The sequence below is a fragment of the Falco naumanni genome, chromosome 19, assembly GCF_017639655.2.
Source record: "Falco naumanni isolate bFalNau1 chromosome 19, bFalNau1.pat, whole genome shotgun sequence".
Lineage (NCBI taxonomy): Eukaryota > Metazoa > Chordata > Aves > Falconiformes > Falconidae > Falco > Falco naumanni.
The window spans coordinates 6,143,617-6,161,950 of NC_054072.1; the positions used below are offsets into that span (position 1 = coordinate 6,143,617).

General features: G+C 53.7%; 1 protein-coding gene and 1 long non-coding RNA gene across 13 annotated transcripts in view; both read right to left on the reverse strand.

The window, feature by feature from the left end:
• The window catches only part of ANK1 (ankyrin 1), a 66,702-nt gene that overhangs the window by 21,878 nt on the left and 26,490 nt on the right, over window positions 1-18,334 (reverse strand). For 6 of the 12 annotated variants that reach the window (XM_040618271.1, XM_040618276.1, XM_040618274.1 and 3 more), the window contains exons 2-10: window positions 12,675-12,830; window positions 9,365-9,466; window positions 3,710-3,808; window positions 2,523-2,621; window positions 1,736-1,834; window positions 1,437-1,622; window positions 1,200-1,298; window positions 515-613; window positions 106-204 (exon numbers count right to left, since the gene is read on the reverse strand). In XM_040618271.1, the coding sequence (XP_040474205.1) occupies window positions 106-204; window positions 515-613; window positions 1,200-1,298; window positions 1,437-1,622; window positions 1,736-1,834; window positions 2,523-2,621; window positions 3,710-3,808; window positions 9,365-9,466; window positions 12,675-12,830 (1,038 nt within the window). Of the gene's footprint in view, window positions 1-105; window positions 205-514; window positions 673-1,199; window positions 1,299-1,436; window positions 1,623-1,735; window positions 1,835-2,522; window positions 2,622-3,709; window positions 3,809-9,364; window positions 9,467-11,507; window positions 11,866-12,674; window positions 12,831-15,317; window positions 15,466-18,334 lie in introns of those variants that run through there. The other 6 variants (XM_040618279.1, XM_040618272.1, XM_040618278.1 and 3 more) reach the window with 4 other exon arrangements.
• Window positions 4,751-9,357, reverse strand: LOC121099397. Its single transcript, XR_005831464.1, has 2 exons — window positions 8,955-9,357; window positions 4,751-8,741 (listed from the first exon to the last, which is right to left on the reverse strand). It is a non-coding gene; the product is annotated as an uncharacterized LOC121099397 (long non-coding RNA).

The following is an 18,334-nucleotide window of genomic DNA, read 5'->3' on the forward strand; positions in this document are numbered from 1 at the left end:
GTCAGCCCCAGCCACGGGTGGCATTCAGCAGCTGTGCACAGCTTGTTACCCCCTGAGCTGCCCCAGGACCTGGCACCAAGCACAGCCCCAGAGTCCCATGGATACCTTGGTTTTGGCTTGAATAGGAGCCCCATGGTCCAGCAGGATCTCTGCAATTCGCACATGTCCGTTGCGAGCTGCACAGTGGAGAGGGGTCAGCTCATCCTGGGGAGAGAGAAAAGCTCAAGGGCTCAGCATAGGCAAGGGAGGGCACAGCTCTCCCCTCGGGCAGCACAGTAACAGGGGCTTCGGACTTGTTTGCAAAATAAGGCAAAACTGAGCCTGCCGTCAGCCCCCAGGGCGCACCCACTGTAGCCATACAGCCTCCTCTCACCTCTGCGTACACCAGGGAAAAACCTGGCCCATCCCCTTAGCACCTTCCCTCACACACCCGGCAAGATGTCCACAGGGGATGCAGGGAGCTCAGGGAGGGAGATGGCCCGCGTACTTGCTGGTGATTCAGAAGTGGTCTTACCTTGGTCCTTGTCTCTATCTGAGCCCCGCGGTCCAGCAACAGCCGTACCATGATGATGTTGCCCCGGCGGGAGGCTATGTGCAGGGGAGTGATCCCATTCTGACAGAAGGAACAGCAGTCTGTTAGAGGGAGAAACCCCTTCTCTTTTCCCTGCGGGGCTGCAAGGAGTCACGGTATGAACAAAGGACAGAGGAGATCTAAATCCCTGCCCAGGGACGATGCAGGGGAACAGCTTGTTTCACAGGGCTGAGAGAGAGAGGGTGAGGACCTGCTCCTGCCTGCAGCTAAAGGCTGTGGACAGAAGCTGCACAGAGCTTGCAGGAAAGCATCAGCTCGTGGATTTGGCTGCAGCCATGGGACTGAAGAGGCACACCAACTGCAGGGGCTACCAGCTCTGCCCTGCAGCAACAGCAACAGCTGTCCCTCAGCCTGGACACAAGGTGTCCCAAAGAGCTTCCAGGGATGCGTGGCTGCATCCGACAAAGGGGAGACATAGTAGAAAGGGCCCAGGCTGGTTATTAATGGCAACTCCTCAGACACGCATCAGCGTGCTACCTTCCGCACGGTCCCACCTCTCCAGTGTACCCTGGCAGCTGCTGCTGCACCTACATGGAAAGGTGGCACAACATCCTCTTCTGGTGCTGAAGCAGTACCCGTCCCAGCAGCCTTCCCACTCTGCGCTCACCTGGGGTGTGAAGTTGACACTGGCTCCACGGTTCAGCAGTAATTGGGCCACACTGAGGTTCTCGTAGTGGGCTGCAATGTGCAAGGGTGTAAATCCAGTCTAGGGGAAAGAAGGAGGGATCAGCCCAGCCAGACACATGCTCCCTGCTGAAAGGATGGATAAATACAGCATACAAAGCTGCTGTTCTCCCTGGGGATGTGGGAAAACTCCCAGAGACAGGGCGGGAAAGCCACACACCTTTGAGAGGACATCAGCATTGGGGTCATTCTGCAGCAGCACGGCAGCTGTGCGAGTGTCATCGTTGCGGGCTGCAATGTGCAGGGCGGGCAGGCGGACCTTTCCCTTTGTTCCATAGTTGATAAGGTGAGCAACCACATTCTCATGCCCTTGCTGCAGAGCCACAGCTAGTGGTGTGAAGCCATCCTGCCAAGGAGAGGCAGGTGAGAGAGGGAGAGCCAAGGAGCCATGGCAGCATCTGGCACATCCAACAGCAGCCCCAGCAAGCAGGGCCCCAGGGTCCTCCCCAAGGGTCTCACCTCTGTGGCTACGTTCTGGTTAGCTCCATTTTCCAGCAAGAACTTGACAACTTCCAGGTGGTTTTCCTGCGCTGCCATGTAGAGGGGCGTGAATCCTTTCTGCAAACACAGGGCCATGCACATCAACACAACTTTTCCTTGAGTGTCTTAGGTTCCTTGCAGATCTACACCCCATCAACACCCACACCCCCAGCTCACTGAACTGGGGCAAAAGCATACACAGTGTGGGTGTTTAAAAGGAAAAAAACTAGCTACAGTGGAGCAATCACAGAGACCTGGAGCCCGAGGCTCCCCACATCCAGAAAGAACCAGGAGATGCTTCACAAGAGTCAGCTGAGGAGACACTGCCTTCCACTCACTGACACTACTCTCCCTTGCTCCAGGGACCTTTCTCCCATCAGGCAAAAGCTGAAGAGCTTGCAACCCCACCAGGCCCAAGAAAGAGAGAGCGAAGGAGGCACGGCATGTAAAGCTGCAGGGTTTGCTGGAGACCTTATGGCTGTGCCAGGGAGGCACCGGCCATGAGTCCTCCCTGGATGACTTCAGCGTGCTTGTGTGTGCTGCCGTGGACTCCCTCTGCAGAGAGACCATGCTGGTCTCCCCACACCCCTCAAGAATCCCTCCCCGCCACTTGCATACTCATCTTCTTCCGGGAGTCTGGCAGAGTCAGAGTCAGCCTTGCCCCCGAACAGGACTAGAGAGAGGTGCCCATGCCAGGCCCAGCTCCCACCGTGAGGGCACCATTATCACGCATGCTGGATGCTCTTCCCACCCCAGGGCACTCTACCTGTGACTGCGCATTGACGTTGGCCCCATAGTTCACCAGTTCCCGCACCACGTCCCGTTGTCCAGCCAGGGCAGCAATGTGCAGGGCTGTGTTTCCTTTCTGAAAGACAGCACAGGGCAGCGCTCAGGGGCTGGAGCAGCCCTGGATACCAGGGGAAGACGAGGCTGACACGTGCTGACACACGTGCAAACAGAGCAGCTGGCCAGGGGAAGCCTGCGGAGCCCTCACCCCACGCTCCATCCCTGCAGCTATCCTTCACATTCGCTGGCCAGGGAAGAGAGTGATTTCATCTTTCCCATGAAGTTACTGGCAGCAAATGCTGTGTGCATTGTCAGGCTCTGTGTACCTCCAGCACCAAGAGATGAGGAGGGGAAGGAGGATGGGGGAGCTGAACTGGCAGTCTTCAGGCAAAACTGCAGCGTGTGCCCAGGTAGCCAAGGCATCCAGCAGAGCTAGGGGATGATAAGCAGGCTGGAAAAACGCAGACACAGGCTCTTCCGACTTGTGCCTTTGGGTGGTGTGGCAGAATGCCAGACCCTGCCCCACGCCCTGAGCCCTGCCAGAGCCCTGGGGAGGTGGCAAGCCAGCCCCCTCCTGCTCTCGCAGTCTTTCAGACAGTGCTGGAGGCTGCTCATTTGTCAGCCCTGCTTGCCTGCGCGTTGTTTTGCTTGTCACTGAGCAAGAACCACTCCCTGCCGTGGTGATGCCGGGGAGGGAATGATATGCTATTTAAGGAGCACCAGAGATTTCCAAGTTTGCTACAATGGTTCCAAGGCCATCTCAGCATTGCAGCATGAAGGGGCTGCCCTGGGGCAGCAAGGGCTGACCTGAGCGTGCAGCCAGTGCCAGGAGGAGATGTGAGTAAAAACAGTAGTAGGACATGGTGTGGCTTCTGTTACTCCCCTCTTGAGCCTTCAGTGGCCCCCATGGCCACCACAGGGGAGAGGCATGGGCGGAGAAGAACCTCACACCCACCCGGCGGTACCCAGTACAGCTTCAACTGTGCTGAAATCAGAGCCCGGGCCCCAGGCCCCAGCCCAGCAGCACTGCCACCAGCACAGCCTTTCCAGGGGCTGAGAGCAAACAGCATGATTCACTGCTCTCGTTCTCAGCTACTGCTGGCACGTCTGGCAGCAGCGGCAGGGTGCGGAACTGTGAGTAATGTGACCAGACTCCCTTAGCCTCACCTTGGTTGTTGTCTCCAAGACGATCTCCTTGTGCAGCAGCTCCACCACCATTTTCACATGGCCCTCCTTGGAGGCCAGGTGCAAGGCGTTCAGCCCGTTCTGGAGGAAGCAAAGGTGGGAGAGGGGCATTACTCACATGCTGGGGCTGGGGCTCTCTGGCGAAGCCCCTACTCTGAGCTCCTGTGCAGACACGACTGTGGGCATTTGGCTGATGCTGGAGAAAGTCCAGGCTGGTGGGAGCAGAAGTCATTGCCTTGCCCTTGAGCCCTGCGTTGGCACCCAGCATGACAGCCATGGTTAGCTCCATGCTGCCAGGGCAACTGCACACAGCTGAATGCCGAGCTGCTGACTAACGCTGAAGGTTTCTCTATGAGCAAAGCACACAGCCCCCATAGACAATTTCCTATGGACGAGTGGCACCACAGCTCAGCATGCGTGTGCTCGGTGCCACAGGCACTGTTTCAGTCCTCCCTGCTCATGACACATCTCTGATGTCAGCTCCTGTGTCTTTGCCCAAGTGACTTTCCTCGGAGTGCTCCTGCACACGATTGTCAGGCTTCTCAGACTTGAAGCACAAAGCTGAGCTTTGTGTATGGCCCAGAGTGAGGATGCACCACAGCTGATGTGTAAGTGCACATGCAAACCTTAAACTTAACAGTTACACAGACAAAAGCGCAGTGAGAAGCTCTGCCTGGGACAATGATTTTATTAAGCAGCTGCCAAATTTAATTCACAACAGTTCAGGAGCTTCCAGTCCCACCAGCTGGCTTCTTCCTGGCTTTGCAGACTGCCTACCAACAGCCCCATCCTGCAGCCCGTGCTCAGCGCAGGGTTAGCTTTGCTCCCTCAGAGTTTAACTGCAGCAAAGAGCGCAGAGAAAGTGTTTGCTGTGCCACTACTAAGCTCTGCCAGTTCCAGGAAGCTCCCAAACAAATGAAGTGACTTCTCAGGAAGTCAAAACCCCCAGTTTAGGTCATCTTTTTCCTACACATGGAAAAGATGAGGTGCAGTAGGTGCAGAGGGCTGGCCAGCACCCTTTTAGCATCATGACCTGACCAGAAGGGGTCAGGCCAGCCAGCATGCTAAAGGCTGCAAAGAGAGCTTCTGCTCCGTTATTTCCGACACCCTCTTCCGCTTCCCAGATGCGAATAAAAGGTCTGGGATATTTGCTAGCAAAGAGGTTCAACATGCAGGCACTGTCAGATGTCACTTTTTCCCCATAAGGCAAATGTCCCTTGTCCCTCGCTTCTCCCAGGTGGATGCATTATGTTTACTCACCCCTACGCAATGCTGTCATGTGGCAAAGAGACACCAGCTCCCTGGGAGCACGCAGTCCTGCCCAAGTACTCCACCTCCCAACCATCTGTTTCAGCTCCTCTAGAGTACTGGAAGGTCACTTCACAGAATTGCTTCATCCCCACCTGAATATAGGTAGGGGAGCAGAAAATGCCTGGGGAAGCTCCAGTTCCAGCACTCAACACTCCAATTAAACTTAGAACAGCTTCAAGAGTGTTATCATACCAGAAAAAGGTTTCCCACCCTCTCTCGCTCAAAGCACCAGCTATCCAGGATCACAGTTGAAGACTCACAGATTCTTTTTCTCAACTCTGATTAAAGCACAAAGAGAAAACCCCTAAAAATTCACAGGCTTCCTCAGCACACCAACTCCAAAATTCCCAAGAGCTTCAAGCACAAAAGGCCTGCTTCCAAGGGAAAATGAAGTGGGAATGTTGCAAAGCCCACAGAACAGAGCCACCAAAAGGAAACAGTCCCCAACCAGGCCTGGCTATACGGCATGTATCACCTCGGACAAGCCCAGCTCCTTTGACTAAGAAACATCTATGCAACCCCACACAGATGGTCACTGACACCCTCACCTTCATGAGCTCACAAGTCAGATATGTGGCCACAGACACACATGCTTTTTCTCCATTACACTTGCACGACAAGTGCCTGGAGTGCAAGACAGATGCTTGATTGCTCTCCTCAGCATACATCCTTTTACACAAGGGATTCATAAATAACCTTCTGAATGCTGAAAACCTGTGAGGAATCATTATTCTCTGGCCTTACAACAATAAGCACAACGTTTGCAGGAGATAGTTTCCCAGAGGCCCATCGATATTTCTGCTCCAGGAAGAATACAGGCTGCTTTGCATATCTGCTTTGTCTTGACAGATCATCTGACCCAAAACCGCCACAAGATGTACTTAATTTCAAAGGTGCTGTATTCCCCTCACTAAGTGCCGCAAACGCTTCCCAGAAATCCCAGTCGCTGGCTGCCAGTGCGACAGACACAGCCCTGCAGACAAACACAGAAGGCAGGACTTAGCACTTTGCCTGCACCAAAAAGGGTCATGCCAGAGACTGCCCACTCTGCCCACCCCAACAGAGACTATCCCCCAGGACCGCATGCTGGCACAGTGCTGTTCTTGCTGGTGAGGGTCCTGGCAGCAAGACGCACCCATCCTCAGGCTTCCAGCTCCTCATGGATGATATGGGAGCATGCAGGAATTTGAAACACAACGGAGGTGAATGATGAAGGCACTGATGCAGATGGCAGCAATGAAGGGGATTAAATTGGAGGGATGAAGATCAGATGGCATGTCAAGGTCTCTGCACTTGAGTAAGAATACAGGGCCTGTGGGATAGGTCTGACCACATATATCCCTCTTTATTCTATACAGGACATGTGAGGTTGGACCTTTCTCACAGGTCTGATATTCCTCAGAAGGAAACCCTAAAGTGCCATCTAACCTCAGGGAGATGGCAGGAACCAGTGCAAAGACGTCACCAAAAGAAGTGCCTCGTACTGTTGTAGCCATGTGCTCCCCGTCAAGGTGTTAAATCCCTTCACCAGCACCAGAAATCGGGCTGCAAACAGGACTTGTAGCTGGCCAGTGGAGACAGCTGATGACTGTCTTTCTGGGTGATGAAGAAGATCAAAGCTATCGTCTTTAGCTTGGGGCTGGGTCTCCCTGTTTTAATTCTTTGCAGACTCCTTTCCAGAACCACATATTCCTCTGCACTAGAGTGGTACAGGAGTAGTGTGCAATGCAGAAATCCCTCCTCCACTTTCAGGCTTGTCATTCGACATGAGTGAACATCCGTGGCGTGATCTGCGTGTGGAGTCTCCCGTCTCAGAAGGCATGGGCCAGCGTGGCCAAACACAGCCCCCATCTACTCTTGCCCCTCTCCTCCAGGCAACCACAGGAACTGACAGGTGGGAATTCTCTGAGCCACTTCTGAACAGGCAAAGTAAGATGATTTCCCCTGCCAGGCTCTGCTCTAGCTTCTACACACACAGAGCATGCACGAATGTGCCACGCCTGGCAGCATCCCCACTCCTTCCTGGAGGGGATTGCAGCACATATGTCAGCGGCAGGATCTCCCTGCTCCTTGTGACTTGCTTTCCCAGAGGTCCGTAAGGGAGCAGTGGGTGCATGAAACACCTGTTTACCTCTGCTTGTTTATGGCTAAGTGGAAGCAAGAGTGGTGTGACTGCTTCCAGCGACTGGCCTGCTGCTGTGGCTCAGTTCTGTGTGGCTTCTTCTCCCCTTCAAGAGAGACTAAGGGAGGAGCAGCTGGTGGTTTAATGACTGGGCCCAATTCTGAAATAAAGCACAGCAACTTGGAAGATCCCCAGGTGCAAGCACACAATCTGCTCAGTGCCAAGTACAAGCCAAGTCCTGCAGCCCAGTGCTAAGAGCATCTCACATGGCCTCTCTTTACAAACCCTGTACCTTTGGGGTCAGAGCCTCTAACCCATGAAGGGGACACCGTGGAAAAACTCATCTTCAAAGGACTCTGAAACTGAACACTTTCTACCTCTTCTCCCTACAAGACCCTCTGATCTAAATCCCGTATGTCCCCAGACAGCCCCAGCATAGAAGTCTGAGAGTACCTGGATGCTGATTATGAACAAATAATCCAGATAATACAGGGATGAAAAAAATGAGCATCTCCTGAGCTTTCCCCAAACCTCATCTAGTGTTCCAAAGAGGAGGAGGGAAGCTGCAGTCTGCCCCAGGGGTCTGCAGAAACCCAGCATCCCTGCACAATAGCATCAGTCAGAAAAGAAAAAAAGAGGTGACATTTCCTGGGGGAACCTGTCCGCAGTAACTACACTGGCCACTGCAGTGCACAAATAAGTAGGTCTGAACTATGCTTGATTTGGGCACTCGATACTAAACCAGGTGCATATACATTTGTGCTACCTGCTGAGTCAGTCTCCCCAGCATCACCACTGCTCTGGAAAGCAGCCAACGGTGCAGTCTGCCTGTCCCCTGCTGCTCAGCGCAAGCCCCCTGAGTCTCTCCCTACAGTACCTACCCCAGCTCAGGCTGAGCCACTTCCATTTGGCAGCTACACAGATACAAAACGTTCTGTCGATTACTTGCAAACAATTCTGCCTGCAGCTATTTTTGCCTGGGGCAGACCTGCCTGTGCCCTGGGCCAGGAGGGACTACACCTGCCCAGCACCTCCTACACCACCAAGACTGGCATTTTGCAGACAACCCCTGCTTCTGTTAAGCTGCAGCTTCTGAGAATCTGAAAGCCTGAGCACTGCAGGCAAGGAGAATATCCCCAGCAGTGATTCCTGCTACACCCCAGCCACCTTGCTACACCCTTCACAGGTACCTGCTCTGCCCTCTGATAAGCAGCTGAGCCCCTTCCAACTGTCGGTTGCTTGTCACCCTAAAGGAGCCCCAGATCTCCCTCTCTGCTTACGTGTTAATGCCCTTTGCTATGCTCCAGCTAGTACTGCCAGGCTCCCCAGATTTGTACAGCTAGTGCTGCTCCCCCTGCCCCAAAGACGATGCTCCAGATCTGCCTTCTGGTCAGCTGTTCTCCTCTCCAGCATAGGACCTGTTTCTACTCAGTTCAGCTGTGGAAGGCTCCCCAGCAAGGGGCTGCTCTCATGCTGCTGTCTGCCCTTCGTGGTCCCTCCCCTGGACTCAATTCTGGTTAGGAGCTCCAGTGCCAGCTGCTTGGTACAGGCAGGGATGAGGGGCTGCAGGTTGCCTGGAGCCTGGCAGGGGTGGTGCACGTGAGAGGAGTTGGGGTCTGCCAGGACACTCAAGTCCGCGCCCCAGGGATCCCCCCACTGGCTTGGCAGTCACAGCTCCATGCTTTGCTAGAATGGTGTGCACCCATCCCCCAGCTGGGCACACCACAGCTCTGGAGACAAGTGCCTGGAGACTGCACGGTGCCTTTGCAGGGCAGATCAACCCCAGGAAATTACCTTCACGCAGCGAAGTCGCTGCTGCGCTCCACCTGACACAGCACCTCTTTTGTCTGACCCCCCGATGCTTCATCTGGAGCCAGGCACACCAGGTGCAGGAGGGTAGGGAGCTCAGGACAGGCAGCCTCTCCCACAATTTTTTTAAACTTCCTCCGCCAAGCAACTTATTACCAACCAACTCGTATTCTCTGCTCCATGACAAGTGGAACTGCGGGATCAGGGCAGGTCCTCCCAGTCAGCTACGCAGAGCAGAGTAAGCAAAGCAGCCGTGGGGAACCTTCCTGCCTCCATCCTATGGGAGCAGTCTGTAAGGAGGGGGTGCAGTGGCTGCCACTGGGCCCAGGGGAGCCACCACACAGCATGCTTCATGAACCAGAGGTGGCACCAGAAGCCCTGTGAGTTTCACATACCTGGTTACAGGTGTTAATATCTACCCCATTCCTGAGGTAATCCAAGGCTTTCTCCAGATTCCCGGATCTTGCAGCTCTCAAGAAACCGGTTGCAGTATCGGCCTTGGGGAAAAAAAAAGAAAAAGCATGAGACAGAGTCCCTCTGTCCTCCCCCATCACCAGCACAGGGCCAGCTCCTCAGTTGCAGAGAACATGACTCCAGAGACAGGCAGGTCAAGGTGGGAACTGCAGGGACAGACTGAGGTGCCCCAAATCAGGTAGGAAGAGGCAGGGCTGGGACCTGGACTTAGAGCGAAGGCCATCCAGATGGCAGGGCAGGAGAGCTACACGAGGTCTGCAGCTTGTCCCAGCGCTGCAGGCGTGGTAGGGAGGAACCTCTAAGGGGACTCTGCAACCAGAAACACCTCTGTGTCCTGGCTGAGAGACTGCAGTGATGGATGGAGCCTTGGCCACAGCTGTGGTGAGCCCATCTCTGCTGTCCTCCAGAAACGGCTGGCTGTGGTGACGAGTTTGAGTGCCGGCACCAGGGACAATGACCCTGGCTGAGCGCCCCGCATCCAGGAAAGTCATAACTCTCTGTTCTGACAGAAAGAAGGCAGTGCCTCCCTGCACCACTAAAACACAGCCCCCCCAGGCAAGGCACAGCAACACTGCAAGCAACACTTTAGCAGTGTAAGGCAGCAAATGAAGGCCATGGGATGGCTCACCAGAAGCTGCAGAACAACAGGGTGGAAATGAAGTGGCATGGCTCTGTGAGGCTTGGACCTTGGACTGGTAACTGCGAGCTGCTGCCTGCCTGCTAGGTCCAGCCCAAAGGGCTCTCTGCAGCAAAGAGCCATGAGACTTTCACAGCAAGGGTGCGTGACACTCTCCTCTGCCCTCAGCTCAACAGAAAATCAGAACCCCTCTTGTACCACTGAGGCTGGGACTGAACAAGGGACCTCCTGTCCTACAAAAGCCCATATCCTGCCATCCCAAGCTGTCCTCTAGTGCCCACAGCCTGGCTGTGGAGGAACACCCAGGAATAGGAAGCTCCTGGATAGGACCTGGAAGCAGCATGGCCACTGAGGACAGCCCTGGAGGCAGAGCTAGGCAGGATGGTGCACCACATGGGTTCAGGGCGTCTCTCTTCCCCTCTCTTTGCAGGATCAGTCATTTGAATTTGGACTTCGAAGCAGCATAACTCAGCTGCCTTCTGCTCTCCTCCATCTGCCTCCCCCAGCCCATCCTTTTTGCCTGACCCTCTTACCCCACAGAAACGTAGCCATGTCCTGGGCCCATCACTCTGCTACCCCCTGCAGAAGGAAGACCCACAGAGAGGGTGTCCTGACCCCCACTGTGCTAGGCGCACCCTGCAGGATCCTGCCTGGGCTCCCGCAGCTGTGGCTGGGTGCTATGGCCCCTTCTGGGGCAGCCCGCGGGGTCAGAGGGACAGGTAGTGGAGGGCAGCACCACCATGCCCTGTCCCACTGCGCAGCCTCCACATGCAGAGGGAACACATGCTGATCGCCTGACCTCCTGTGCCAGCTGGCTCCACTTGCTACTGCCTCAGGGGAGAGCCCTGTCCATCTGGAAAGAGCCCCCAGATTCACAGCAGAGCTGCCGGCTTTGCGGAGGGCTGTGAGCACAGAGGAGGCATGACGTGGTGCCTCAGTGCTCTGCTCGTACAGGATGATCTACTGTAAGGGGCAGAAGGCAGCACCAGCTCTCTGCTTAGGAGTGCACATCTGCTCTCTGAGCTCTCCGTGCTGTTGGGTCTAGCAAGGAAACACTGACGGCTTCAAGCAACAGGTTGAACGCAAAGAGCTTTTCCAACTCCAGACCCTGCTAGAAGCCTCTGCATCTCAGGTCAGGATCAAGGACAGGGTGGCACCTCAGCTACGCTGCCAGCATGCCAGCCATAGCACAGACCTTCAACAGCAACCCCCTTGGAAAGTCCAAGTACAGCTCAGCCAGGGTCTCCCACCCACGGGATACGCACGGAACTTCGAAGATTAAAATGGTAGAACTCTACAGGCTCCAGCAGCAAAAGGGATCCTGAAGCCCTAGCATGCTCAGCAGCAGAGTCTACAGGCAGAAAGCAAGCAGAAAAGCAAAGCGGGGGTCTCTGTGGGCACAAAGGAGAAGTGCATTGTATACTCACAGCCACGTCTGGACCGGACCTGCCCTTTCGTGCTGCCATAGTCCGGCACTTCAGCTGAAACCTGAGCCTGGTGTCCCCTCTCTCCCTCCTTGGTTATCTACTCCCCAGCTTTGAGAGAGCCAGTAAGTTACATTGCATTCTATCTAAAAATACAGGCTCCCTCCTCGCTCTAACGCAGACCCTGCAGGGATCGCCAGCCGCTAATGGAATTTGTTCATTTTCTCTCCATTATTGTGTCAGACAGGATATTTAGTACCAAGCTGCCTCCGGAAAGCAGATGACTGCTGACAAGTGCAGGGAGCGGGTCAGAGCTGCAGGTATCACCTCAGGAACAGCAGAGAAAGAACAACCCCACAGCCATGCCCGGGAGCCTGGCATTTCACAGGTAACACCCACCACAGAGGAGAGGGGTCGCAGCTCCCTCCCAGCCCTCTGGATGCAGGGGGGGGGAGGGGGGGGGGGGGGGGGGGAAGGGCCTTGGAGAAAGTACCGAGGCATGACTGCTTCAGAAGTACTGCCCCTCCGCTCCCCGTGCACCTTTCAGAGGTGCATAGAGAGATGCAAGACGTCAGACACCAGCAGTCAGACAACACATGCGGTCAGAGAAGAAGGGATAGCTCAGCCCAAAAAAAAAAACAGAGGAAAGAGGTGTGCGTATGTTGCCCTTCCAGTGCCGGTGTGCGCGTTGGGAGTGCCTACCTATCACTCGGGGCGTTCGTTCACTAGGGAACTGAGGTACAGGTTGGGTCACTGCCATCTCCTGAATTGCGGCAAAAGGGAGCAGTGACAGCAAGAAACGCAGAGACCTGTGGGCACAAGCAGGTGTGCATATCAAAAAGATACACACGGAGTCCAGCCAGCGCACCAGCGTACCTGAATACCAACACACACACGGCACAGCTACCATCCACTAATAAGCACCGAGCGTAGTATGGGCATGCTGCATGCACCCCCCCGCTCCGTACACACACATGCACACAGCCACTCGCTACCCACATGCCCCGGGGTACACAGCAACTCCTTCCAGAAGCAGAGACTGCCTCTGCTGGTCTTCCTTTCTTTGGAGTTTGTAGTGTTTCTTTCCATTCTCCTTTGCCTTCCTAGCAATTTTCCAGGAAGGAGCTATTGCAGAGGAGAAAACAAACTGCCTCGCTTGCCATTGTGTACCTCTTGCACTCTCGTGCAGCTGCTAAATCCTACACACAGGTGGTGTGCCCCACAGACTTCTAGATGTTCAGGCTGTGAAGTGTCAGTGGGCTGCTGCCAGCAGTTCCCTGAGGGAGAAGCCTCAGATCTGGACTTCACAAAATACTCCAACACCTTCTAAAGTAAAAAAAAAACACCAAACCAAACAACCGTAGCACAGCACATTGGACTGTGCTTCTATTCTCCTTCCTTTTCTTCCAGGAAAAAGCTCCCCTTGCCTGCTGACCATCTATATTTTTCCCTTTTCCTCTCCTGGCCCTGATCAGTGATGTCCTCCGTTCCCATTCACAGGTATCCTCCTGCTCTCGCAGCCTTGCCCCGCATAGCACTACTGCTGCTGGGTGAATGTCCTAGCCACTTCAACCCAACATGAGAAGCCTGGACTTGGCCAAGCCCATTGCATCGTAGCTGTGGCTAAGGCGATAAGCAAAGGGGAAGTTCTCCAAACCAGAGGTTCAGGCTGGGTTTCAAGGGCTGCAGTCAGTTACAGAGGTTCAGGAACCCTGCTCTGTCTTCAGGCTGCGGTTGGAGTCCTGCTTTAATCTCTCCTGGCACTACCTCACTTGCACTCCCACCCAGGGAGGAGCCCTTACCAACTCCTGCACATCGCTGATAAAAGGAAGGGAGGGTCTCAGCATTGCCTCCTTCTGTGAGAGATGTCAACAGCCCACTCTGTACCAGCTGCTAAATGATGCAAGTGGATATCCCAAGTGCAAATGGGTTCAGGGACTTCTGCTGATCTAACAGTGTTTTCTGGGACAGGCAAAGACAGGCAAGAAGCAAGTTGCCACGCTATTCCAGACTGGCAAAACGCATATGTGCATCCTGCTACACGACACTGTCCTCTATACCTTAACTGTCCACTTGTGTCTTCTATCTGCAGGTCTTCTGCTAGAGTGACAAGGCAGCCTGAGCAGGGACTGCAACTCCTTTTGCTGCTTATATAGTACCCACCATGAGGAAGGGAGGAACTGGCTTCTTGCTGAGGAGCTCTGGAGGAGTTGGGATCCCTCCACCGCAAGGATGTGCACATGGGTCTGTGGGACTCCCTGGGAACATGTCCTGCTACTGACAAGGCCAAAGATGCCCAAAGAAAGGGACTGCGTGCCCTTTCCAACAAGTGTCTCACTCCAGCAGTCCCTGGAGAGCAGCCCTGCCAGCGCCACACAACCACCAGGCCACAGCGTGGGCAGGTGAGGGGCAGCACACCCAGTCAGAGGTTGCTAGCATCCACCAGACCTTCTCACTGCCCGCACAAAGTGCTTTGATGCTTAAAACCAGCTGATTCCCTGCTCCATTGGAAAAGCCACAAGGATTAGTTACAAAGAGGGGAGAGTGTGGCAGCTTGCAGTCACTGTGAGTTGTTGTTTTTTTTTTAAATGGGCTGTAATTTCTTCACTCTGTACTCAGAGGCATCACATAGCCAGAGCTGGCCTGCAACTGAAACATGCGGTGCTACAGGGAATTCTCAGTCTCAACTCAGTCTCATCGCTCAGCCCCTGCTTGTCCCCTTCCCTAGTCTCTGCCACGTAGCTTTCAGAGTCTCTGGCCTCACTGAAGAACAGTGCTGCTCTTACACTAGAGAAGAGGAACTGCAGCACAGAATTTCAAATAACAAATTACCTCCCACACCCTGAGGAGCAAAATGCTTTCTGCCAAACAGCAGCCAGACCCAGCGGCCAGGAAGTTTGGGTCTGCTCACCCAGCTGATGCCTGCGTGGGAAGAGAGGGAAGCTGGCTGTGTGGCAGTTTTGCCTTAGTCCCTGCATGCCAGAGGCAGAAGGATGCAGACCAGGCCTGTCTGCACTATCCTTGGGGCAAGCACCCTCCTGCCAGCCCTGGCACTTGTTCAGTTTTGTTTCTTCCAGGCATAGCTACTGGAAAACCTTGCCAGTGAGGAGCAGCAGGCTTTGCTGTGTGAAAAGCTTCCTATGGCTGCTTCATAGCAAAGATCTTGAAAGCAAGCACCACTACACAGGTTTCTTGCTGTCTCATGAGCTTTGGCATTAATGATATCTCTGCACTTCAAACTCTCTTGCCTTTTTTTGTATTCTTTGGAAGCCCTGTGCTCCTTCCAGCAAGGAGCTTAGCAGCTCCTGTTCTGCACACTGCAGGCATCTGTTTGCAGCTCCATTGTTCTAACACTCTCTAGAAACCCCTTATCAGGAGCAACATGTGCCATCCTTTCTCTGGAGTACATTAGGAGCAAAGTCAGCTGAGGTATTTTGCAAACTGGGATGTGCAAATCGTGTGAACAGCAGAGGAACAGCAACAGGAGGGCCCCTTCCAAGAGTCATGTGCTGCTGCTAGGGGGAAGGCAGCGCTTTACCGTTGGCCCTGCCTGGGGGAGGCAGCAGTAGCTTTTGGCCCAGCCAAGCAGACACACTTCCCCCTGGACATGGCTAGTCTGCCAGTGAACAGCGGGGTAAACAGAGCCAGGCTGACATGGCTCATGGAGCAGAGGACAGAGGAGGTCCAGCAAGGAGACACTGGGCAGCCTCGGCAGCGCACAGTCGCCCCAACAAGCAAAGAGCCCCCATACTGGCAGTGAGATGCAAACCTGAACCCTAGCACCAAAGCCATGTATTGCTATGGGTATCCTACCTAAACAGTGCGGAAAGGTCCAACTCACATCCAGGAGTTCATCATCCAGTCACTTCCAGTCACTAGTGCCAGGGTGCTGGGATCTAAGGTCAGCGCTGCCAGCTGGGGAGGTACGGCAATAAACCTTGCTACATCCCTTGGCATTTGCTTTGGCATTTCTTTGCTCATGTGGGCTTGTGCCCAGTGGTGGGCATGATCCTCACCTTTGAGGGATTATTTCCAGCAGAGACAGCAAAATCTTACACCAGCGCAGTGGTTACTTTTAAGCAGTTGGCCAACCTAGGGATTTCTCTGGAGCCAGGGCTCATTTGGACCTCCTTGCCTTACAGATATCGAGTGCCCAGGTCTGCAGGTGATAACTTGGATCTTTTCTCATCAGATGAGAAGAATATGTCAGTCCTGGAAACACACTAGGACAGCTGGTAAGATTAAAAGCATAAGTCAAAGATAGCATCTAGGGTTCTCTCCAAGATGATCAGGGACAATCACGAAAATTGAATCGGAGATTCAACTCAAAATGCCCAGAAACAGAAGATCACACTGTCCACCTTACAGGAACTTCCTCTCCTATCTGTATTCACAGAAACTTGACGCTCTCAGAGGTCCCTGCAGTGGAAACAAAACCTCCTGGCAGCTTTCTGCCTTCCAAGTAGAAGACAGCATTCAGCACAGCACAGCATCTCCAGAGAGGCCACAGTAGCAAAGCCTCAGGCAGGCAGCCAGTGGAGCATGGAAAACAGGCTGCCCAGGCACATACTGCAAACCCAGATGAAAGAGAAAAGCAAAAGCAGCAGGAAAATTCATCAGATAAAAATATAAATCTATATGCCCATATTCTGTTCCCTCATCATCCTCATCCCTGCCCCCATGGTTTAAGACAGATAAATCCATATGCCCAGGTTCTGTTCTCTAATCATCCTCACCTCTGCCCACACGATTTAGGACAGGCCAACAGATCTTAATAGGACTGATGAGACTCAAGGCACAAGAGGTCATCTCTGGAAAGCATCTGCCAAGCAAGTGTGTTCTCGTTTCACACACCAGTCTGAGAAAACCCTTTGTCCATGCTCATTTCTGCTGACTGGAGACTCCACAACAGCCCCAGGCCTCCCCAAGGCAGGTACCACAGAGGCCAATGGCTTATGTGCCCAGACCAGAATGCAGAGGGGAGCCCAACCATCTTGCAGCAGGTAAATTGGAGCATGCGGGAAATGAAAGATCTGTTCATGTTCCTGCGGCAAGGGGCCGTTAGAGCTGGAAGAGAACTCAGCACAACTGGCAGAGGAGGAATCCCAAAGCAAAAGAAGGAGGGACCCTGTCAGGTTTGTGGGAAGGGAGGCAACTTGTCAAGTAGTGTTCTGAAAGTACTGAAAAGGGGGCAAGCTTTTAGGTGCAGGCACCAGACTGGCCCCTCCATCATGCGCAGTCCTCCATCATTATGTAATCACGAGTAACTAGCTTCCAGGAAGCCCATTTTTATGCACTCTCAACAGGAGATGTAGTTCTGGACTGTCACTGGTGGTACAGTTCAGGGCCAAGGTTAACTTTGTCCCTGCTGAGCATGTTCAGATACGGAGAGCATCTGCATTGCCATTTGGCTCCTTCCTCCTCCCACCTCACAGGTCCCCTTTGGTAGCTGCTGAAGCTGGAACAGCTTCAGGACTTTGAGGAGGGTGGATACCAGAAACAGCTTAATCAGCATTGAGCAAGGACTTGGGAGCTGCCCCTACAAAACAGGACTGACTCTTCTGATAAGGCTCCCTTGGTGCTACAGCCTATGGCTCTGTGAAAGCTTGCCTATGTCAGTCCCACCTGCCACTAATGGATTTTGTAAGCAGTAGCATCAAGATCTTGTTTGGTCATTTGCAGACCAGTACTTCCCCAATGAAGCACAGCGCTGGGTCCAGCAGCAATGAGTGGAGGAGAGGAGTAGGGGCTGATCCAGAGGTCTGGAGACCAAGACCTTGTTCCTTTCACACAGAGCCAAAGCAAGGCAAGAATTAACACAGCTACTGCTCCTGACAGCTGAGGCCATGCACGCCCAGGGGAAAGCTGTCAGTCTCCTTTGATGTTAGCAGGAGCCTCTGCTCTCTGCATATCCTGAAAAAGAAAAGCTATTTTTACCCTCAACAGAAAAACATATAGACTGTGACTGAAGACAATACACGAGAGCTTTTCACTCAGGCACTACACCTCTTCTAACAACATAACAGGGTTTACAGCTGCTGAGAGATGCAGCAGCACAGTAACTGCTTTTTACCTCCTACTTTTCTAATGCACTTCCTTCCTTGGACCGTGACATGGCTCAGACAGGTGTGTGCGATGAACACCGGGGAGTTGAAAGGGCTTTAGCAGGTTGCCAGTGCAAGGGTGAAAGAAGACCCATGTTCTGAGCCCATCTGATGCAAGCCAGGGTCTAAGGCACATCTTGCAGACCAGCCTCCATCCTGCCCTGGGCTCTGGGCAGTGACCTTGTGCTTGGGAGATGTGCTGGAGTCTAGACATCAGGGTCTGCTCTGGCACCTTGTGGAGGAATGTCCTTTCTTCTAGCAATGCTTATGAACTGCTCCTAATTTCTGCAGTGTATTCTGACTCATCCTCTACCTCTGCATCAGCAGGGGTAGTCCACACCTGCTTTGCCTGCCTGCATGAGCAAAAGCACCGAGAAGGGAGCTTTCTACTCGGATCTGCACGCTGTGAGCAATCTCAGTACAGTCCCTGTGACATGGCTGCAATAGGTTTACTGCCAGCAGTGTTCAGCCAGGCTGGTCTGGCCAGCGCTTGCGGTGCAGCCTCCGGAAGCCATGCAGGGAAGAAAGCATTGACAGGAAAGCACCTGAAGCACAGGCCTGGCAATACATCTCTGCCAGCTGATCCCTGGTGAGGACATGCAAGCAAAGCCACAGCAGCATAGCCACCTGCTCCTCAGTAGAGCTAGTACAGCACTGTGCCTAGAAAGAAACGTCATCCTGCACCTGTCCCAGAGCTTTGGGTGGGTAAAATAAGAAAGATGATAA